This window comes from Schistocerca nitens, chromosome 7 (assembly GCF_023898315.1).
Source record: "Schistocerca nitens isolate TAMUIC-IGC-003100 chromosome 7, iqSchNite1.1, whole genome shotgun sequence".
Classification (NCBI taxonomy): Eukaryota; Metazoa; Arthropoda; class Insecta; order Orthoptera; family Acrididae; genus Schistocerca; species Schistocerca nitens.
Genome location: NC_064620.1, coordinates 426,226,088 through 426,251,094, shown reverse-complemented (window position 1 = coordinate 426,251,094; position 25,007 = coordinate 426,226,088). Strand labels below are relative to the sequence as shown.

The 25,007-nt window shown below is 42.7% G+C and overlaps 1 protein-coding gene across 1 annotated transcript in view; it reads left to right on the top strand.

The window, feature by feature from the left end:
• Nucleotides 1-25,007, top strand: part of LOC126195360 (slit homolog 1 protein-like) — a 129,389-nt gene that overhangs the window by 37,526 nt on the left and 66,856 nt on the right. Inside the window, exon 3 of the mRNA XM_049933938.1 lies at nt 20,434-20,670. Coding sequence (XP_049789895.1) covers nt 20,434-20,670 — 237 coding nt within the window. The remainder of the gene's footprint in view (nt 1-20,433; nt 20,671-25,007) is intronic.

Here is a 25,007-nt window from a genome sequence, read left to right as displayed (position 1 = left end):
TATTACTGATAAATTATGCCATTGGAAAGAGGAAGCTTCAAAGTTTTACGTTCGCACATACCGTGCACTCAACATGAGCTCTAGAAGCATCGAAACGGTAGTCCACATCATACCACACACCTCCCTGTTTATTGAATCTACCGCTTCAACAATTCAATTTCTCTGATCTTCAAGAGTAGCTACCATAGGAGGGACAAAGAACCTGTCTTTATATACCCCCAGAGAAAAAAATCGCAGGGTCTGAGGCCAGGAGACGTGGTAGGCCAAACGAAATGAACAAGCTCTTGTTGTCCACGTTTTCTAATCCAGTGTTGTGGGATTGTATTTTTAAGATAACTGCTGCAGTAACTGCAACTTCTAAGGCTGCATAAGTAGTCGTCGTTTCAAAACACGCCACACCGGTGGTGGTCACATTAATGTGACTGCACCGCGTAATTTAGGTATTTTGCGGGCCCTGAGATACGCTGCCACAAGACATCCACTTAGTTTCTAGCTTCACCGTAAGTTGATTCCTCTTAATGAGAAAACTATGGCAGCATTTTTAGATTTTTAAATGAAGTCGATAATTATATGAAGCACTGGAAATCAAATTTTTCTTACCCGTGCAAGCTGTTAGGTAGGTAAATTGCAACTAGGACTGGGTTACTAGCTAACTATTTTACCCATTTGGCAATACAGACATTTTTATCCCTTCATACCTAGTACACCCAGCATCCTCTGCGTATTCTGTGTCAATCTACTGTGTAGTGATTGATTACAGGGCCATATGTCGACAGATATGAAAGCAATTTCGGGAGTGTCCCAGGCAGACTACCGTATTTACAAAATATTTAGGAGGTTTTAGTATAGACTATTTTTTATTTGTGCACTTTATAGGCTACTGAAAATCGCTTCATCACTTAACAGCTCTAAATAACAAATCAGTGAGTTTGAAAAAGGTATACGAGAATGTGATGGATCCATCCGGGAAATTTCTGCTCATGTGGGACGAAGTGTTTCGGCAGTGCAACGGGCGTGTGCAGAATGGTTCACGGGAAGTCGTAGAAAACGACGAGATAGGTCAGGTCAGATCTGTGTCCTCCTCGGCTCTGGCGCAACAGTGGAACACTGTAACACATCGTACACTAACAGGTGTGACAGTCCGTCGCCTTTTATTACGGCATGAGTTACGTGCACGTCTTCCACTTCTCCGCCTACTTTTGACGAATGTGCAGAAACATGCTAGACGGCAATGGTGTATGGAACATGTCATTGGCAACAGGAATGGCATCATGTAGTGTTTTCGGACGAATCCAGATTCTGTTTGTTTGGAAATGATTGCCGCATTTTGATTCGCCGCAGACAGGGGGAGCGGCATCACAGTGACTGCATTCACACAAGACACATAGCACCAGATAAGGCCCTATGGTGTAGGGTGCTATTAAATACAACCGCAAATCACACTTGGCGCATGTCCACGGCAATGTGTCCAGTATGACCTACGTAAATGACACGCTGCGACCCGTAGCCGTAGCAGAAATGCACAACACACCAGACGCCATTTTTCAGCATGACAATGTGCGACTACATGTTGCTGCACGAACACGTTCCATTTTGGTGTCACAGGATGTCAGCGTTTTGCCATGGCGCGCCAGATCACCAGACTTGTCGCCCATCGAAAATATGTGGGATACGGTGAAACCACATGTGCAGGGCTCTGACGCGCTGCCAACTTTAAAACCGGGAGATTGCAGCATGGATGGCTATACGACAGGACGCCATTCGCGCCTTATACGCGTCGATGCCATCACGCATGGAACAAATTATCAGGGCCCATGGCGGACCCTCTGCCTACTAGGCAACAGGACGCATTCTGAGACGAGGTGACTGAAATGCTAATCAACTCTGCAGAAAATACTAATGCATATGTCCTGCGAATATGAACGTCCTATCTCCAGTCGTTCAGCCGTCCGTTGTGACCGAGCGGTTCTACGCACTTCAGTCCGGAACCGCGCTGCTGCTACTGTTACAAGTTCGAATCCTGCCTCGGGCATGGATGTGTGTGATGTCCACCTCAGATGTTAAGTCCCATAGTGCTTAGAGACATTTGAACCATCCAGTCGTTCAAAGCGTTCTGTTTTTCCTGAACATGAGTGTATATTAGAAAGAATTTTCTCTTTATGAGAGTACTGAAGGACGATCTGTTTTAATTGTTAAAAACCATTCAAAAGCCAAGATCGCGTAAAATATTTTTTTTCAAGACAAACGGTTTCAACAGTCTTAGCTGTCATCTTCAGGTCTTTAAGGAAATGAATACATGAAATAGTCTTATAAGTTAAGCTAAGACATTTGATATAAAAGTATAGTCTGGCATTATAAAAAACCGGAAATGGACCTGTACTTTCACACACCTTAAACATTTTTTTGTAGTTGAACATGTTCATTTTACGCTGGACCTGATGTACGAGATACCAAGTAGATTTCTTCTTTTTTTCTTTCTTTGTTGTAATTACATTCCCCTGCCCCACACTATCAAGTAGATTTTATTTCAGTTCCCCATCGGGGCGGGCTGGCAGTAGCATATGTGCTGCTCTTCAGCCGAAAGACATAGAACATACAATAGAAGATATTTGAAAAGAACATAAAGGAGAAAATATGGTGTAAATAGATATAAAAAAGGGGGGAACATTATGGAAGACATTAAACAAAAAGGGGGTATCAAGTAGATAAAGCTCAGCACATTACAAACGTTTTGTCATCGCTAAAATACTTAAAAAGCACCTTGTCCAAAAGGCCTTGGCCATATACACATTGCTCACAGGTGCTTGTTACATGATAAAGATGCGGTACACAATAACGCATCTGTTTACATATGCTGGATACATACTAAACAGTGCGAATCCGTTTTAAATGGCGTATAAGGTACAACTGACAGGTATTATTGCAAAGATAATATTTGTATAGTGTGTTTTGCAGCCACTAGATGGCTCTTGCATTTGACCTGTGTAACAGATCGTAAATACTTCTTTTGTTCATATTTAAAATTACCTTCTTTAGTGAATGGCCCTTGAGAATAGTAAAAATAACAAAATTGTACTTTACCAACACTTGAAACCCATATTTATCAATCTTATTACAGCATGCATAATAGGAAAATTACATTGTTTATTACATTGTTGTTGTGGCGCAAAAGCAAACGCACCGCTGCAGGCAGGAGGGAGACGCCGGCCAGCATTTACCTTGAACAACACTGTCTGTAGCAAGCTTTTTTTGTAAGGCTCTGTCCAACTGAGGACAGTTCTATACGTGTCGCGCTTTGTTGGTGTCTGTTGATTCTGAGCAATGCGAATTTTGCTTTTGTGTTGCCGTGGTACAGGCTTGCCGGCGCCTCCCTCCCACCTGCGGAGGTGTGCTCTCCTGTGCGCCCCTCGCGTTGGCGGTGGATGAGCGCCACAACAACAATGTAATAAACTATTGCTGAATAAATGCCTTAATTTTCCTAGGATGCATTCGGCAATAAGAACATGTAAAGGAGAGTGTGAGAATCAAATATGTATTTCAGATGGTGTGTATGTGTGTGTGTGTGTGTGTGTGTGTGTGTGTGTGTATTGTGTATTAAACCGGGTACCTAGAAACGACGGAGAGGCTTTGTTCCACCATAGCCCTCAGTTGTTCACAACAGGCCACAGCAGTCCACCCACCCCACCGCCACCCCACACCGAACCTAGTGTTTTTGTGCGGATCGGCCCCCAGTGGAATCCCCGGGAACGTCTCCTACCAGACAAATGTTTGCCTGGTAGAGTATTTATGGTGCACGCGTACGTGGAAACCGTGATTGTGCAACAATTCCCGACATAGTGTAACTGAGGCGGAATAAGGGGAACCAGCCCGCACTCACCGAGGCAGATGGAAAACCTCCTTAAAAACCACCCACACCGAATCTCTACACTAATCCGCTAGGCGGATTTGTGCCGAGGACCGGCACGCCTTCCCGCTCGGGAAGCAGCGCGTTAGTACGCGCGGCTAGCAGGGCGGGCTTATTTCAGGTATTAAGTAAAGTACAATTTCGCTATCTTTAATGTTCTCAAAGGCTCACCACTGAAGTAGTTAATTTTAAATACGATAAGAGAAGTATTTACAATCTTTTACATAGTTCCAACGCAAGAGCCATCTAGTGGCTGCAACACACTGTAAAAATATTATCTTTGCAATAATACCTGTCAGTTGTAAGTGGTTTAGTATCTATCCAGCATATGTAAACAGATGTGGTATTATGTACCGTATTTGTATCGTGTAACAAGCGTCTGTGAACAATATGTATATGGACATGGCCTTTTGGACAAGGTCCTGTGTGTTTTTAAGTATTTTAGCGATGACAAACGTTTATTATGTGATAAGTTTTATCCACTTGTCATCTTGTACATGAGATTCATCGTAAAATGAACATGTTATACTACAAAAAAATGTTTAAGGTGTGTAAATGTACAGGTACACTTCCGGTTGTTTATAATACCGGACTAAAACTTTGATATCAAATATTACACTTTAATTTATGAGATATATTCCGTGTATTGCATGATCTTAAATACCTGAAGATGGCAGCTAAAATTGTTGGAACCGTTTGTGTTGAAGAAACTATATTTTGTGTGATCTTGGTTTTTGAATTGTTTTTAACAGTATATTGGAAGGTTGAGTCTTTTGTTTCCGTCTATCCGCTATAGTCGACGACGGCCTCTGTCGTCAACTGCTCACGATCACTTTGGGGAAGGCAGTTTTTTCTCAGATCAAAGTACTTGTGATATCCGACATACGTATCACGTGGTAATCTGAAGAACTCAGTTTCTACTCGGCCATGGGATCTCCGATGTGCTGGCCATCCGCTATTCGACCGTGGTGCAAGCTCTCGAATGTAAGATCTGTAGCGAAATTTTTGCAAAAGTAGTGGAGAAACGTGAAGGCTAAGAATCCGAGCTCCGTTACTCGATATTTACGCGACACCAGTTACGGGACTAAGCTTTGTGTAACGGTTTCCACTCACAATAAAACCATTTTCCGATCATATCGCGGTGTTGCCCATCTTGTGCTCGACAGTCATGCCAATAGCCTCTCTCTGTCCCTTTGCCCCCCCCCCCCCCCCAGCCACTTTCTCTTTCTATTTAACACAGCGACCCTCGTAAAGGGAGTCTCCATCTGTGAACAGGATGGATGGCAGAAATTCCAATACCATGGCGGCCTGTGGGACGTACCAACGACGAAACGATCGCTATGGAGGCGTTTTCTGCTTTTATCTTATCTGACAGTAAACAGCTGGCGTATCAGTCTTTGCCGATATTATCGAAGCGTGCCTGGCCTACGCAGGTATGACACATTACAACGTAACACTCGGACGGCAGGAAATCGTGTCGCCTGTACATGACGGCTACCGAGAGCTAGAATTATTTTTCAGGCAGCAGTATCATCACAGTCTCCGTTTCAAACAGTGACGAAAGACACCACTACCTAATTATATAGAAGAAATTCGGGCTACCACCTTAAGCTGCTTCTAGTGAATAATACTTTATGAACGACAGTTTTCGGTAGGAAGTACCATTTGCAAGCAGACGTAAAAAAAAAGAAATAACACACACGTTGTTGTTGTTGTTGTGGTCTTCAGTCCTGAGACTGGTTTGATGCAGCTCTCCATGCTACTCTGTCCTGTGCAAGCTTCTTCATTTCCCAGTACTTACTGCAACCTACATCCTTCTGAATCTGCTTAGTGTATTCATCTCTTGGTCTCCCTCTACGATTTTTACCCTCCACATTGCCCTCCAATGCTAAATTTGTGATCCCTTGATGCCTCAGAACATGTCCTACCAACCGATCCCTTCTTCTTGTCAAGTTGTGCCACAAACTCCTCTTCTCCCCAATTCTATTCAATACTTCCTCATTAGTTACGTGATCTACCCACCTTATCTTCAGCATTCTTCTGTAGCACCACATTTCAAAAGCTTCTATTCTCTTCTTGTCCAAACTATTTATCGTCCATGTTTCACTTCCATACATGGATACACTCCATACAAATACTTTCAGAAACGACTTCCTGACACTTAAATCTATACTCGATGTTAACAAATTTCTCTTCTTCAGAAACGCTTTCCTTGCGATTGCCAGTCTACACACGTCAGTGAAAGAATAAAAAGGAATGTAACAGAGTTTAAATCTGCCCCTCAGAAAGACTATCTACCCCATCAGTCAACTGCAAAAACAAATAATACACACTTGTTGGGCCCGCATCTCGTGGTCGTGCGGTAGCGCTCTCGCTTCCCACGCCCGGGTTCCCGGGTTCGATTCCCGGCGGGGTCAGGGATTTTCTCTGCCTCGTGATGGCTGGGTGTTGTGTGCTGTCCTTAGGTTAGTTAGGTTTAAGTAGTTCTAAGTTCTAGGGGACTGATGACCATAGATGTTAAGTCCCATAGTGCTCAGAGCCCACACTTGTTAATCGCCAAGCGCCGCAAATGAAGAAAACAGGAAGAATCCGAAAAGAACAGAATAATTTTGGGATCTTTTAGAAACTGAGAAATCCACACTACCGAAGATGAACATTATATTGCTTTTGAGTGACTTCAGTGCTCAAACAGGAAGAGAAAACGAATTTAGAAACATAGTAGGACGTTACTCAGTCCACAAAAGAAACAACACATATAGTATGAAACTTATCAGCCTATGTCAATATTCTCACCCGAAACAAATGTCGACCTTCTTCAAGCTCTCAAGAAACTCCAAAATCTGGGTATCTCCAAACCCGATGTCAGGAGAATTTAAGTTAGATCATATAACTGCATCTCAAAAAGTTCTAAGGAGATTACGAATGTGAAAGTAGTAAGGAGTGGTTCATTGGATTCTGATCACTAACTAACCAAACTCCGTCCGAACAGGCCTCGGAAGGCCCAACAGTACCGACCGAACGCCGTGTCATCCTTCAGCCTATAGGCCTCACAGGATGTGGATATGGGGTGGCATGTGTCAGCACACCGCACTCCCGGCCATTGTCAGTTTACGAGACCGGAGCAGCAACTCCTCAGTCCAGTAGCTCATCAATTGGCCTCACAAAGATTGAGTGCGCCCCACTTGCCAACAGCACTCGGCACACCGGAGGGTCAGCCATCCAAGTGCTAGCCGAGCCCGACAGCGCTTAACTTCGGTGATTTGAAGGGAACCGATGATACCACTGCGACAAGACCGTTGGCGATTCTGATGACTACCTCTCTAACATTAGTGTTATACTCAAAGTTCAGAAACTAAAACGAAAATCACGGAAACTAAGAAAATATAATACAGACGGACTTAATATAACAAAAAATCAATTCTAATATATCAAGACGAAATTAGAACAGCTGAATATGGTAACCGGCCAGAATTAGCTAAGGAAATTGGTAACCCTGCGTAGAAAATATCTGGTCAGTCAGCAGTAAAAAGAAATTATGGTGGAACGAAATATGTGAAGCAGCTTAACAGAGAGGGTTAAAAATGGAAAAAGTGAATATGCTCAGGAAATAATGAATTATGTTATCAGTTTAAACAACATAGAAAATTAGAACTAAAAGAAATTATGAAGAGAGAGAACTTGCAGAAATTTAGGAAAACTTTTAAACAATAATACCTTTGATTTTAATCAGACTTTTAAGGGCAGACTAATGGGATATCAGATCTCAAGTGTGTGTCTGATAAACGAAAATGGCAGATTTGTCTTAAACAACACTAAAAATTGCGATATACTTACAAAATATTTTGATTAGCTTCTTAATTGTCCAGAAAAAATCCATAAGCTTTAGTTCTCAAACACTCAGGAAAATCTAGAAACGATTTACCTCTGATTATCAAAGAAATTAAAGAAGTAATGAAAACGTTAAAAAAAATAACAGTATTGGAGAATATTGCAGCGGAAGGTTTGAAATGGTGTCTACCAAAAATTAAAGTGTGAGTTAAAATTAATCCTTGAGTAATCAGAAAAACAGAAAAATATCCCAGAAGAGTAGAAGATAGCCTTGATACATACATGATATAAGAAAGGTAATAAACAAGAAGTTAACAACTATAGAGGAATTTTTTGCTACCAGTTACAAATAAAATATTTTCCAAGATTTTATCAAACAGAGTTTTAACGACACTAGACAGTCATTTAGGTGAATATCGAGGTTGTTTTAGGAAGGGGTAGATCATGCTCTGAATAAATATTTGATCTGAAGTCGATCAATCGCCACAGTTACTGAATCAAAAGATGTTACAGTACTGTTTGTTGATTTCGAATAGGACTGATTCCGTTGACAGACGAACTATAGATATAGCAGTCAGAGAATTTGGTACAAAGTCTAAATTAACAAACCAAATTCGTGAAACACTTACGCAGTATCTAATGCGAAATTTATTGGAGAAATACCTGCACCCTTCGAAATACACATGCACAGCAATGTATCGGCCTCTCCCCATCTCTCTCTAATTGTGTTCTAGAAGAAACAGTGAGAATTTGGAATGAAAAACTGAATTAATGTAAGATTTCAGTAATGAGGTTGGGAACAGAAAAAAAAACTGGAATAAACTGTCTCGCATTTGCAGATGACTTTTCTGGGCTTTTTGAAAATATGGCATCTTCTGTAACACACATTAATCTTTAAGAAGAAAATACCAGTAGGCTAGGCTTAAGAATTTCTGGAGATAAAACCAATTTTTTATAAACATTAAAAATGGACCAAAATTTATGAAAACAGATATCACCCAAACTGAAAAGGTTAAATAAATGAATATCTTTCGAAGGGCATATGATATAACTAAAGACTTTTACAATAAAATACCCCAGTCCAAAACTGCAAAAATGAGGCATTATAATACAGCAGTGAAGCCAGAATTTCGGCTGTATCTGCAAGCGAATGTCTAACATTAAACTATTTAAAGGCGAATCATTAGGGAAATATTAGGCCAAATAAAAGCCATGGAAGGTTGGAAATTACGCAGTAATGATGAAATTTGTTCCCGCCAACGTCAGCTTGCCCTTTTATGACACGATATCCTGGAAACGATTTCTGAAAGCCAACAGGTGATTCAATATTCCTATATTTCCGAAAAGCTTTTGACACGTTGCCTCACTACCTACTGTTAACAAAAATCCCAGAATAAGGAATAGGTTCCTAGATATGGGAGTTGCTCGAAGTCTTTTTTACGTAATAGAACCCAGTATGTTGTGCAGGACGGCGAGTGTTCATCAGAAACAATCGTATCGTCAGTTATGCTCCAGGGAAGTGTGGCGGTATCACTGTTAGTCTCTACATACATAAATGATCTGATGAATAAGGTGCGCAGAAATCTGTGATGATGACTCAGTAGTCCGCCACACACCATTAGGTGGCTTGCGTAGTGTCATGTAGAAGTATCGCCGCTGTGTGGCTGTAGGAGGATACAGGATGACTTAGAATTTCTAGTTTATGTGAGAAATTGTAGCTTGCTCTAAATGTGTACTGGTATCTACGGTAAAATTAAAATAACAAACCGCTATTTCCGCGTCTTGTGCCTAATCCACGATATAATCATACTAACTGTCAACCACATGTCCGTAAAGTCGTGCTCTGCACGGAAGATGGCATTCCGGTCAACGGATAACTATGCCAGCGATGACGTCAGGGCACCTATAAAAAATGGTTCAAATGGCTCTGAGCGCTATGCGACTTAACATCTGTGGTCATCAGTCCACTAGAACTTAGAACTACTTTAACCTAACTAACCTAAGTACATCACACACATCCATGCCCGAGGCAGGATTCGAACCTGCGACCGTAGCGGTCACGCGGTTCCAGACTGAAGCGTCTAGAAGCGCACGGCCACGCCGGCCGGCGCATCTATGAAACGAGGTAGTGTTTGCCGGTTAGTGGTGGTAGTGGTTAGTGTTTAACGTCCCGTCGACAACGAGGTCATTAGAGACGGAGCGCAAGCTCGGGTTAGGGAAGGATTGGGAAGGAAATCGGCCGTGCCCTTTCAAAGGAACCACATCCACAATCGCTGTGTACACAGTCACAGATGGTGTAGTGTGGCACAGAGAAGACGTCTACCGGACTCTCTGTGATGGAGGGCCATAGAAAGAAAGGAATCAAGACAGTCGCAAAAGATTTGGCCCGATGGCTTAATGTGAATCGTTCTGTTATTTCTCGGATGTGGCGACAGTTTATAGAGACCGAAACTCTATCCCGAAGGCCAGTGCAGGGCCGGCCACTTGTGACTTTAGAAGAGAGGACCGTTATTTGGCGCGACATTACCGCCTTAGTTCTGCACGGCATCTGGCATGTGAGCTCGCAGCATCCACTGGACGTCTTGTATCGATGCAAACGGTGTGCAGAAGGCTTCGGCAGAGTGGCCTTTATTGTCGGAGACATGCTGTATGTCTACCTCTGACGCGTCTTCACAGACGGGAACGTCTAGAGTGGAGTCATCAACATGCCACCTGGACGATCTAACAGTGGGCCAATGTTGTTTTCACAGATGAGTCCCGATTTAGTATGGAGGGTGATTCTCGGTGGATTCGCATCTGTAGGAACACGATTTCGGGACACTAACATTCTGGAATGGGACTGATATCAAGAAGGATCCCTAATGCTGTGGGCAGGGGTTATGTTTGCCACACGAACCCCTCCTCATGAAACTGTATGGGTAAATCGGCAAGATTTAACTGCTGTCAGGTATGGTGACGAGATCTTGGGATCTCATTTGTTGCGGTTGTTTCGAGTTGCTGTGGGCCCAGACGCCGTATTGGTGGATGATAATGCTCGCCGCATAGAGCACTGGTTATTGATCTTTTCTTGGACGATATTGCACGCATGGCGTGGCCTACTCGCTATCACGATTTGAGTCCCATTGAGCACGCCTGGGATGCACTAGGGAGACGGCTTGCATCACGTCAGCATCCACCAAGCACCAACCACCAACCACTGCGAGCAGCTCAGCAGGAAGAATGGGCGTTATTGACTCAACATGAGACCGATGACGTCATTCACAGGATGTCCCGTCCTTGTTAGGCCTGTATTGCAGCCAGAGGTGGTCACACCCTATACTGAGCACATCAACCAGTTGTCGGAATGTGTGTGCAAATCCATTAAGTTGGAAAAAACGAAGAACATTTTTGTCTAGCGTTACGCATGTTGCAGTTGTTTGCGTTCTGTATTCACATGACATTGTTTCTAGTTTACTATCATCTGTTAATTCTGTTTTGTGGCAAAATAAAGGCAACCTTGCAATATTTCCTTTTGTTGCTTTAATTTTAGACGCCAGTGCAGAAAAATATAAGTTAATGCAGTTAAATAGAAAAACAACGCTGTAAACTTCGAATACGGTATTGGTAGTGTAGTGCTTGATACAGTAACGTGGATTAAATATCTAAGTGTAACGTTTCAAAGCGGTATGAAATGGAAAACGAGAACTTCAGGTCAGTAATAAGGTATACTTCGGTTTTTTAGGAAAATTTATGGAAAGTGTAGTTCCTTTGCAAAGGAGACAGCATACAGAACACTATTGTGACCCATTCTTGAGTGCTGCATGGATCATGATGAGTATGAGAGCTTCAGCTGTATGATAAATCTTTATTTTTGATCCAGCTAGTTTAGCCACATCTTCAGGGATACTCACTTGTGATTTACTCCAAACGAAATGTTGCAGATGTCCCAGCACTCTTAGTTCCATTGTGATAAAACTGTTTAACCATCAAGAGGGCAGTAGTTCAACGTGGAATAAAGCAGAAATTGACCTACCGACCTCTTGACTGTTAAACAGTTTTATCACAAGCGACAACGAATGTTGAGTCATATTACTTATCGTTAGGAATAAATTATAAATCTATATCCATGAAGAGTCGAGGGGCATGAAAGGGAAGCAGTGGTTGGGAAGGGAGTGAGACAGGGTTGTAGCCTATCTCCAATGTTATTCAATCTGTATATTGAGCAAGCAGTAAAGGAAACAAAAGAAAAATTCGGAGTAGGTATTAAAATCCACGGAGAAGAAATTAAAACTTTGAGGTTCACCGATGACATTGTATTTCTGTCAGAGACAGCAAAGGACTTGGAAGAGCAGTAGAACGGAATCGACAGTGTCTTGAAAGGAAGATATAATATCAACGTCAACAAAATCAAAATGAGGATAAAGGAATGTAGTCGAATTAAGTCGGGTGATGCTGAGGGAATCAGATTAGGAAATAAGACGCTTAAAGTAGTAAAGGAGTTTTGCTATTTGGGGAGCAAAATAACTCATGATGGTCGAAGTAGAAAGGATATAAAATGTGGACTGGCAATGGCAAGGAAAGCGTTTCTGAAGAAGAGACATTTGTTAATATCGAGTACAGTATTTGTATGTAGTGTAGTGAAATGTGGACGATAAATAGTTTGGACAAGAAGAGAATAGAAGCTTTCGAAATGTGGTGCTACAGAAGAATGTTGAAGATTAGATGGGTAGATCACATAACTAATGAAGAGATAGTGAATAGAATTGGAGAGAAGAGAAATTTGTGGCACAACTTGACTAGAAGAACAGATCAGTTGGTAGGGCATATTCTGAGGCATCAAGGGATCACCAGTTTAGTATTGGAGGGCAGCTTGGAGGGTAAAAATCGTAGAGGGAGACCAAGAGATGAATACACTAAGTAGATTCAGAAGGATATAGGTTTTAGTAGGTACTGGGAGATGAAGAAGCTTGCACAGGATAGAGTAGCATGGAGAGCTGCATCAAACCAGTCTCAGGACTGAAGACCACAACAACAACAACAACATCCCTGAAGATATGGCTCTAACTCCGCGAGACCAGTTGGGTCAGAAATAAGGACTTATCATACAGCTGAAGCGGTCTTATTCATTGCGACTCAATTCTACAGCTGTGGATGCACACAGTACAAAGGTTGCTACTGCCTGAGTGTTTGGTCTTCCAACTCCGTGTCGTACTGCCACATTTGTTACCGGTACGTCTGATTAACATGTGAGTATTGCGGAGGATTTTTTGAGAACTCAAATGGCAGGCCCTGGAAGACAGACTACATCTTTCCGCGAAACACTACTGAGAAACATTGAATAACCGCCATTTACGGCTGACTGCCGATCGATTCTACCGCCGCCAACGTACATGTCGCGTAAGGAACGCGAAGACGAGAGAAATTAGGGGTCGTTGGGTTGGGTTGTTTGGGGAAGAAGGCCAGACCGCAAGGTCATCGGTCTCATTGGATTAGGGACGGATGGGGAAGGAAGTCGGCCGTGCCCTTTCAGAGGAACCATCCCGGCATTTGCCTGGAGTGATTGAGGGAAATCACGGAAAACCTAAATCAGGATGGCCGGACGCGGGATTGAACAGTTGTCCTCCCGAATGCGAGTCCAGTGTCTAACCACTGCGCCACCTCGCTCGGTAGGGCTCGTACAGAGGCACATAGATGTCGCTTCTGCCTCGCTCCATATGCGAGTGGAACAAGAAGGGACATGACTCGTGTTGGTACAACGTATCTTCACCCATGAACCGTGATGGCTTCTGCTGGAGTGCAAAACTTGAGGACGTAAGTAACTTTCACATTATATGTCACTAACAAGTAACATATCTCGATGAAAATTGAACCATACATAAAAAAAGACTGCTGTAGTATAGCACGGGATTTAACTGAATGAAATACGAAATGGGCGGACAGACACGACACTTTCATTCAAAAACAATAATTACGCTGAAGTCACTGCCATTAGTGATGGTCCACTGGAAATTACAAAAGGCAGGACATAATTCTTAATAGGATGTGTGATCACGACGGACGGCAGTGCATGTTCTATAACGCGCTCACATGCTGATCACAAGGTTGGTAACGAGTACTTGTGGTAGGGCGTTCCATCCGTCCACCTGCGCGGTTTACAGCTGCTGGACGGTCGCTGGTGAATGCGGACGTGCTGCAGTACGTCTCCCCAACGAATCTCACACGTGCTCGAAGGGATTTAAGTCGGGGGAACGGGCGGGCCAGTCCATTCGCTGAACATCTTGTCGTTCAAACTTGAGTCTTGAGGACCGAGTGCACTCTTGAAAAGATGCGCATGAGGAATGATTACAGCGTCACAATAGCGTTGACTAGTGAGCGTACCGTGTTAAAAGTTTTGGAGGCTAGTAATACAACATCCCACATCATAACACATATACCACCAAAACGATCATGTTTAACAGAGCTGGACGCATCCTTATTTGGCCAGAGGTGCGAACAGTAATGCACTCAGGAACATTGTCAAACATGGGGCATCTATGATCGCACGTGGGTTACAGGCTGTCTATCTTCAGCACCGTATCCGGGATTGATTGTGGTCCTCTGGTTTGGAACAAAGTGAAAGGTCCATACTAAAGGCTCAGGCGACTCTGCGACGTATTGGACAGAAATTTCTGACCTCCGCTATCGGGTGAATTGTAGGGTTCCCCTCAACAGGTCAGGCGTGCACTACACGCAGGAAGCGGATACTAGAGTAGCAGAGTACATGTGGCGTGCACATGGGAATTTTTTAGATTATAGAAGCTCTCCCTTGGGATCAAACACGATTTACCTGATAAATTAGTTGCCTGATAAATTAGCCACAGTGTCCTCAGAGAATGTTCGACCTCGCAGATAAGAGATAGAAAAGTTACGTCGATTAAATATTTGGCCGTAACATTGCAGAGCGATATGAAGTGGGACAAGCATGTAATGGCAGTTGTGGGGAAGGCGGATAGTCGTCTTCGGTTCATTGGTAGAATTTTGGGAAGATGAGGTTCATCTGTAAAGGAGACCGCGTATAAAACACTAATACGACCTATTCTTGAGTACTGCTCGAGCGTTTGGGATCCCTATTAGGTCGGATTGAGGGAGGACATAGAAGCAATTCAGAGGCGGGCTGCTAGATTTGTTACTGGTAGGTTTGATCATCACGCGAGTGTTAGGGAAATGGTTGAGGAACTCGGGTGTGAGTCTCTGGAGGAAAGGAGACGTTCTTTTCGTGAATCGCTTCTGAGGAAATTTAGAGAACCAGCATTTGAGGCTGACTGCAGTACAAGTTTACTGCCGCCAACTTATATTTCGCGGAAAGACCACAAAGATAAGATAAGAGAGATTAGGGCTCGTACAGAGGCATATAGGCAGTCATTTTTCCCTCGTTCTGTTTTGGAGTGGAACAGGGAGAGAAGATGCTAGTTGTGGTACGAGGTACCCTCCGCCACGCACCGTATGGTGGATTGCGGAGTATGTAAGTGGATGTAGAATATGATTTTAACAAACTGTAGGAGTATCCAAGGAATGATCCCGGAATAACTGTCGCTTATTGAAAGTTATAATGCACACGCTATCGGGAGAGGAACAGGATTGGCGGGTAAACACGATTTGCCTGATAAATTAGCCACAATGTCCTCAGAGAATGTTCGTCCTAGCAGATCAGAGATAGAAAAGGTTAACATGATATTAGCAAACTACAGGAGTACCCAATGAAAGATCCCGGAATAAGTGTCGCTTATTGAAGGTTATAAAGCACACGCTAATCGCGAGAGGAACAGGGTTGGAGGGCTCAGTTTGTGGCACCATTATGTGGCTTGTGGAGTATGATGGAGGTGTGGATGTAGATAGAATCCCGGTACTGCCAGGGATGGGGACAGGAATGGAGGCACTCTGCCTCGCGACGCCAATTGAGGAGCTACCTCATCGACTAGCAGCGGCTTCGGTCACGAAAACTGGCAACGGCCGGGAGATCGGTGTGCTGAGCCACACCCCTCTCTAACCCATGCAGTGAAGCCATTGAGGGAGGATGACATGGCGCTCGGTTGGTGCCGATGTGCCTGCTTAGGCCTATGGAGGGAGCTATTACAAGACAAATAACGTGCCTTCCGTTTGAGGGAATAGACTGTAGCTGATTACAGGTCAGTAATGATTCGTTAGTTTTGTCTCATTGCAAATGCCACATGTGTGCTACAACATCCAGCTATATATCAATGCAAAGCAAATAAACTTGAGAACGGCCATCCTAAATAACAGTACTGACTTGTGTGCTTTATCTCAATGGTTTCAGAGCTAAGAGTACAAACCGTGATTGGTAATTCAGGCTCTTTAGCCTAACATATATGACGGATACAGGGATTTGTGAACACAAGGTCATTGTTGCGAGGCTCAAAACCACTAAAAATAAACGCAAAATATATCTATTTAAAACAGCAAATAAAAATTCGCTTGATGCCTCCTTAAGATAGGGTCTCCATTCCTTCCAAGCTAACTATGTAAGTGCAGACCAGATATGGCTCAAATTTAAAGATACAGTATCGACATCAATAGATAGATTCATACCGCATAAGCTAATAAGAGACGGGACTAATCGACCGTGGTACACAAAACACGTCGAATACTGTTGCAGAAGCAACGAAAAAATCGTGCCAAATTCAGAAGAACGCAAAATCCCCAATACTAGCTAAGTTTCACGGACTCTCGATATTTATTGCGGACGTCAATGCGAGATGCTTTTAACAGTTTCTACAATGAAACATTGTCTCAAAATACGGTAGAAAACCCAAAGAAATTCTGGCCGTATGTAATGTACACCAGTGGCAAAAAACAGTCAATATCGTCACTGCGCGATAGCGATCGAAATGTTACCGATGATGGTGCCACTAAAGCGGAGTTACTAAATACAGTTTTCCGTAATTCATTCACGAAAGAAGACGAAGTAAATATTCCAGATTTCGAAACCAGAACAGCTGTTAGCTGTCAGAATATGCAGACACAATACTGCCTTTCTTAGCAAATGTATACAACTGCTCACTTGACGAAAGGTCTGTTCCTATAAATACTGGAAAGTAGCACACGTCTCACCAATATTCAATGAAGGAAATGGGAGTTACTGAATTACAGACCCATATCACTGACCTCAATTTGGAGTAGGATTTTGGAGCATATACTGTACTCGAACATTATGAATCACCTTGAAGAAAAGGACTTATTGATACATAACCAACACGGATTCAGAACATATCGTTCTTGTGCAACACAACTAGCTCTTTAATCCCATGAAGTAATGAGTGCTGTCGACAAGGGATCTTATCGATTCCATATTCCTAGATTTCCAGAAGGCTTTTGATACCGTTCCTCACAAGCGACTATTAATCAAATTGCGAGCATATGGAGTATCGTCTCAGTTGTGTGACTAGATTCGTGATTTCCTCTCAGAGAGGTCAAGTTCGTAGTGATAGACGGTAAATCATCGAGTAGAACAGAAGTGATATCTGGCATTCCGCAAGGTAGTGTCATAGGCCCTCTGCTCTTCCTGATTTGTATAAATGATCTAGGTGATAATCTGAGCACCCCCGTTAGATTGTTTGCAGATGACGCTGTAATTTACCGGCCGGCCGCGGTGGTCTAGCGGTTCTAGGCGCTCAGTCCGGAACCGCGCGACTGCTACGGTCGCAGGTTCGAATCCTGCCTCGGGCATGGATGTGTGTGATGTCCTTAGGTTAGTTAGGTTTAAGTAGTTCTAAGTTCTAGGGGACTGATGACCACAGATGTTAAGTCCCATAGTGCTCAGAGCCATTTGAACCATTTGTAATTTACCGTCTAGTAAAATCATCAGACGATCAATTCCAATTACAAAATGATCTAGAGAGGATTTCTGTATGGTGCGATAAGTGGCAATTAGCACTAAACAAAGAAAAATGCGAGGTCATCCACATGGGTACTAAAAGAAATCTCATAAATTTTGGGTATACGATAAATCGCACAAATCTAAGGGCAGTCAATTCGGCTAAATACCTAGGAATTACAATTAGGAGCAACCTAAATTGGAAAGACCACATAGACAATATTGTGGGGAAGGCGAAATAAAGACTGCGTTTTGTTGGCAGAACAGTTAGAAGATGCGATAAACCCACTAAAGAGAGAGCCTACATTACACTTGTCCGTCCTCTGAAGGAATATTGCTACGCGGTGTGGGATCCTTACCATGTGGAATTGATGAAGGACATCGAAAAAGTGCAAAGAAGAGCAGCTTGTTTCGTGTTATCGAGCAATAGGGGTGAGAGTGTCACTGATACGATACGCGAGTTGGGGTGGCAGTCACTGAAACAAAGACGGTTTTCTTTGCGACGAGATTTATTTACGAAATTTCAATCACCAACTTTCTCTTCCGAATGAGTAAATATTTTGTTGACACCCACCTACGTAGGGAGAAATGATCATAATAATAAAATAAGAGAAATCAGAGCTCGAAGGGAAAGATTTAGATGATCCTTTTTCGCACGCGCCATTGCAGAGTGGTACGGTAGAGGCACTTAAGTGTGAATTGCAGAGTAAACATGTAGACGTCGATGTAGATCTCCAATCCATTCGAAGTCCTAAATTTTTCTTTCGGAGCAAGGAGTCCAAGAGTAATATTAGGCGAAAATCAGACACCGTTTGTAAACTCACACACAACAACTTAGTTGAGTGTCATGGTGCTACATTATTAATATTTAACTATCAAGTTAAAGTAAATAATTTAGCAATAGTCACAGTGTTAACTGTTCCTTTCTCAAGTGCAGACAATCGATACCAGTCACTTTTATAACGAAGTTCGTATCATCGTTGTAGTTCACAATTTCAGTCTTTCAGATGTAATAACATCTTTAACTGTTTCGTATCTACTCTGCATTAACGCAGGGAACACTCGCGTTTTGTAATAACGATTTCTCTCTTCTCGTACTTTCGATCTCTTGATTCTCCGTCTTGATAATCTTCTGTCTTCTGCACAATCCGTTGCTGAATGTTCTACCTCGAATCTTGGCTCCAGCGAGCTTGTCTCCTGGTCTCCTCTATTCGTTGTTAGTTAAAAAAAAATAGTGTTTCTTCTTAAAATATAGTAGCTCATTACAAGAATGTCTTTATGACAATCTGCTCTCTAAAACTTCTTCCGCCATTTCCGTATTATATTTTTCTTGTCCATCATACAGCCTTCGACTATTACTATTAGTAAAACTGTCTCCTTTCCACTGAAATACCACTCTTTACCCCTTATAAAACGACACGTCCCCTCTGCCCAACCTTACACAGCCACGTCCCAGCTTCAGCTAACACGCTTTAATTTGTCGCCTCCATCTTAACAAAATTAGCACAGATTAAATTTTTCCTGTAGGACCAAAGCATTCTCCTTTTTCATAAACATTACATGGAAGTTATACAGAACTTTGGATACAAACGTTTATGGTACATGGAACATAATAACATCTTTACATTAATTATATTCTGAATGAAATGGTTTTACAAACGTTCAAATGGGACTTACTTTCTACAATAATCTTACAACTAGCATTGCGCAAACATACCTTCAGTAGTCTTGAGTTTCTCAAAGAAATATTTCAATAATATTAGATGTCTCTGTTCCTCCGTTTACAATCTCCTGTAAATCATAGCTGGTGGCTGGCAGGCACACCGCTCCTCTCAACCTCTCGCTTCAGACCTGCTACCGACTCGCTTCACTTCTCGCTTAGTACTGACTTCCTACGAACGCTAAAGTGCGGTCTCTCCCGCCAACAATGCTTTCTGGAGCTGACAATCCCTGCTACCATTACAAAATGTATCAATGCGCGGTCTTTCCCGCTCTTTTCTTAAAATGTATCCACACGCGGTCTCTCCCGCCCTTTTTAAAATTATATCAATGTGCGGTCTCTGCTGCCAACAATACAGTGCAGACATTCCCTGCTACCACCATTATTTCCAACATGACAAATATTAATTATTGGCCGGCTGGTGTGACCGTGCGGTTCTAGGCGCTTCAGTTTGGAACTGCGTGACCGCTACGGTCGCAGGTTCGAATCCTGCCTCGGGCATGGATGTATGTGATGTCCTTAGGTTAGTTAGGTTTAATTAGTTCTAAGTTCTAGGCGACTGATGACCTCAGAAGTTAAGTCGCATAGTGCTCAGAGCTATTTGAACCATTTTTTATTAATTATTCCTACTTAATCCTATTAATAAAATATAAACATCTTTCATAAATTGTGGTTTGACAATAGACAATAGAAATATACACGTCTTACAAACTAATCCATTTTTTTCTGAAATTGTAATTTTTTTTCTGTGCATGTACATCACATCTACCGATTTCCGTCCCATTGGGATAATTCCTCAGTGGTGCGTCGTTCCTTTTTTTTTCTCTCTCTCTCTCTCTTAGAGTGTATGTTAGTATACAGTGGCTTACATTAAATGGCGATGCTGTAAGCTCTAACGACGTCACAGCCAGCAGCTAAAGTATGTAAGGGCGTATGTGCAACAGTCAGTCCACTTGCCGGTGGCCATCGAATGCTTGGTTGAAAGCTTGCTGCATTTCAAGCATTGGACGTGGCGGGAAGCTGGAGAACATTTTATTCGATGTTACCACCGCGAGACCCTGCACTCTTACTGCAGTGACTTGCCTGGAGTTGTCATGTGTGTGTGTGTGTGTGTGTGTGCTGTTCGGACAGGAGACGCAGGCGGACACGTCGCCGTACGCCAAGGCAGGGTTCCAAGGACGCCTCCTGTGGGCGACGTACCGGCTGAACGGGCTCACCATGGTCTACCCGCTGGACCTGTACGAGGTGCGCCTGCTCGACCTGTCGGACAACCGCATCCGCTCCGTGCACTCGGGGGCCTTCTCCAACATGCGCCAGCTGCAGCGCCTCTCCCTCGCCCGGAACATCCTTACCGAACTCAACAAAAAGGTCTGTCTCTCTCGCCTCAAAATAAATAACGCCTCGTCCGCTGTAGCTAAAATACAGCGTGTTTCATAATGTTTCATCCAGGTTCACACGATTGTCTCCCCTACGCTTTTTTACTAATCAAATAATGGGAAAAATTTATGGATGTGACGTCGATCTCCACTGCATGTTTGTTTATTTTAAATTAGCGTTTAATAGCACCTGCAGGCCAGCACTTTACTGACCACTAAAAGAATTGGGCACCTATAACAGGATAAGGTTAGTTGCATTTCTCGTTTCATTTCACTTATTGTACACTATGTGATCAAAAGTATCCGGACACTTGGCTGAAAATCACTTACAAGTTCGTGGGGCCCTGCATCGGTAATGCTGGAATTGAGTAGGGTGTTGGCCCAACCTTAGCCTTGACGACAGCTTCCACTCTCGCAAGCATACGTTCAATCAGGTAAATGTAAATGTCGTGTGACTAGGGCTTCCCGCTGGGTAAACCGTTCGCCGGTTGCAAGTCTTTAGATTTGACGTCACTTTGGCGACTTGCACGTCGATAGTGATGAAATGATGATGATTAGGACAACACAACACCCAGTCCCTGAGCTGAGAAAATCTCCAACCCAGCCGGGAATCGCACCCGGGCCCTTAGGATTGACATTCTGCCACGCCTACCACTCAGCTAACGGGGCCGGACGTTCAATTAGGTGCTGGAAGCTGTCTTTGGGAATGGCAGCCCATTCTTCATGGAGTGCTGCGTTGAGGAGAGGTATCGATGTCGGTCGGTGAGGCCTGGCACAAAGTCTGCGTTCCAAAACATCCCAAAGGTGTTCTACAGGATTCAGATCAGGACTCTGTGCAGGCCATTCCATTCCAGGGATGTTATTGTCGTCTAACTACCCCGCCACAGGCCGTGCATTATGAACAGGTGCTCGATTGTGTTGAGAGATGCAGTCGCCATCCCCGAATTGCTCCTCAACAGTGGGAAGCAAGAAGGTGCTTAAAACATCAATGTAGGACTTTTCTGCGATAGTGCCACGCAAAACAACAATGGGTGCAAGCCTCCTCCATGAAATACGCGACCACACCATAACACCACCGTCTCCGAATTTTACTGTTGGCGCTATACACGCTGGCAGATAACGTTCACCGGGCATTAGCCATACCCATACCCTGCCATCGGATCGACACATTGTGTACCTTGATTCGTCACTCCACACAACGTTTTTCCATTGTTCAATCCTCCAATGTTTACGCTCATTACACCAAGCGAGGCTTCGTTTGGCATTTATCGGTGTGATGGTCTATATACATGTCTGCCTATTACACATGACGACGCTTTTCAACTGTCGGCGGTCTCTGTCAGTCGACAGACGAGGTCGGCCTGTACGCTTTTGTGTTGTACGTGTCACTTCACGTATCCACTTCACAATCAGATCGGAAACAGCGGACCTAGGGATATTTGGGAGTGTGGAAATGTCGCGTACATACATACGTATGACACTAGTGACACCCAATCACCTGACCCGCGTTCGAAGTCCTTGAGTTCGCGGAGCGCACCATTCTGCTCTCTCACGATGTCTAATGACTACAGAGTACCTAGCATAAGGTAGCAGCACACTGCACCTAATACGAAAAACGTTTATTTTTGGGAGTGTCGGGATACTTTTGATCACATAGTGTACATTTACAGATATGCTGCCTAATATTTTAAAAGCAGGTCGCACATTTTACAGTTTTATATGTAACACTACTTTGTTCCACATAACTAGCAAAAGTTGTTTTGAGCAATAAAAAGAAGAGTTGTAACAATGAGTTACAAAGAAAATTAAAGTAGGTGAAGGAAAGGGAGGGTTAAAATAACAAATGTTAGTAATTTTGAAGAAAATAATAGAAAGATAGGAAAGGAACTACCTGTTGATTTTATTTACTGTTAAAACGAATTATAATGTATAAATTATGGTTTGTGGTTTTGCTATTCCAGCTGGGAAGGTCTCGACGGAAACATCGAGACTGCCTCACCTGAAGCAGGGTTCAAAACTATTTCTTCTAACATTACGAAATCAAATACATCATGAATGACTCTGTGTGTATTTGTCTGTTGCCTAAAAACTAGTGTTAATTATTACTGTTTCACTTAACTAATGTAATAGGTGCCAGGGTTGCCTCGGAACTTAATCTTCGAGCCTGGTCTCGCTGTGTGGCGTAATACTTAGACTTACTGATTGTCTCATTGTTTACATTAGTCATTTCCTTTACATTATTTAGTTAGCATATTTAAAGTGCAGTTTAGATACATAAAGCAATCATGTGGTGTGTCTGCATTTCCTATAATTATCTTATTGATCTATTTTAGGTTTTATATTCCTTAAGTAACGGGTGTGTGTCTGACATTATTGTTGTGTTTGTCTCATTTTCTGTGTCTGCATCTACATCAGTGTCTGTGTCTGTGTTTGAGTTTCTGTACTCCCAAGGATCTTGTTGCCGTGTTTGTCTGGTGTCTGTTCGAGTTCTGCCGTACGGATTTTCATGTGTGTAGATGTCATGCAGTGTTCTTGAAACGTTACTAGCGATGTCGCCTTGAGTACACTCTTTCTCTGGGTCTCTCACTATTCTTTGTTCTCATCGTATTCTGTTAAAGGTCTTATTTCTTCTGTTTCGATGCGTAGATTGTATAGCAGGGGCGAAAGGCTACAACGCTGTCTTATATCCTTTCTAATCCGAACACTTGGCCTTCTATTCGTTTTTTCTCCTCTTAGTTCTGTATATTATCCCCCCTTTTCCCTGTAGCTTACTCCTACATTTTTTTGGAAGTCACTCCCTCCTGCATGGTTTTTTTCTAGGTCGACAAATCTTATGAACGTGCGTTGAATTTTCGTAAGTATTGCTTCCATCATCGAGTGCAGCGTAAGACAAGCCTCTCTGTACTTTACCATTACTATAGCTTAACTGATCGGTGTCTAATAGAGCCTTAGTTTTCTTTTCCATTCTTCTGTACATTATTCTCGTCAGCAATTTGGACGCTTTTAAGATTTTTATACGGTAGTTCTCACATTTAGCTGCCCTTGCTATATTCGTTATTGAGTACATGGTACTTTTAAGAAAGCCTAACGGTATATCTCCAGACTCATAGATTCCGCAAACCAGCTTGAATAGTCGTTTCTTTGCGACTGTCCCCTATGATTAAATGATTTCCAAAGGAATGTTATCTAACCTTTCTGTCTGACCGTAAATATTCCAAAGCTCTGTTTAACTCTGATTGTGATACTGTATTGTGTTCCCAATATTTTTCAGTATCGACTCCCATGTGTTTTTCTATCACGTTATCAGATATTTCCTTCACCCTCCTAGAGGCTTTCTACATATCCGCTCTCTCTTCTGAGTTTAGCAGAGGAATTCCTCTTGCACTCTTGAAGTTGACACATTTGCCTTTCTAGTTTCAATGAAGGTTGTATTGAACTTTCTGTACGCTGAATCGAAACTTCCAGCGACCATTTTTTTTATCACTTTCTTCGCATTGTTCCTGCAGCCACTTCGTCTTGGCGTCCTTTCATTTCTATGTGTTTCATTCCTAAAAGACTAATATTGCTGGCCTTCTTTCCTCGCTCATTTTTGACGTCGTTCTTTCGTCGATCAGTTGAAATATATCTTCTGTTACACAAGATTTTTGCGCAGTTAGCTTCCTCGATAGTCTTCACCATCCGATAAAAAAGTAGGCTATAAACGTACATTAATGATGAAATACCATGCGTGCATTTACTAATGCAATGAAATTTTGGCAAGGGACTTAACAATCCTTATAGAAGTAGTCGAAGTAAAACAAGCAGAAGGAGCAGAAACTGGACTCATTGTTAACGACAGGAAAACAAAATACATTATCATATCCCGTTGCAAGGCTAGATGTACACCACAAGACCTGAACGCCTCTGACAAATGTTTTAATTGTACCAGATGCTCCCATTATTAGAAGCTCTTTTAAACTGTGGTAATAACATGAGGCAGTATATTGAAGAAATGATACAAGCAGGAAATAAAGCGTATTGTGCGAACTCACAAGTACATTACTGGCCATTAAAATTGCTACACCAAGAAGAAATGCAGATGAAAAACGGGTATTCATTAGACAAATATACTAGAACTGACAATTCATTACATTTTCAAGCAATTTGGGTGCATAGATCCTGAGAAATCTGTACCCAGAACAACCACCTCTGGCCGCAATAACGGTCTTGATACGCATGGGCATTGAGTCAAACAGCTTTGATGGCGTGTACATGTACAGCTATCCATGCAGCTTCAACACAATACCACAGTTCATCTAGAGTAGTGACTGGCGTATTGTGACGAGCCAG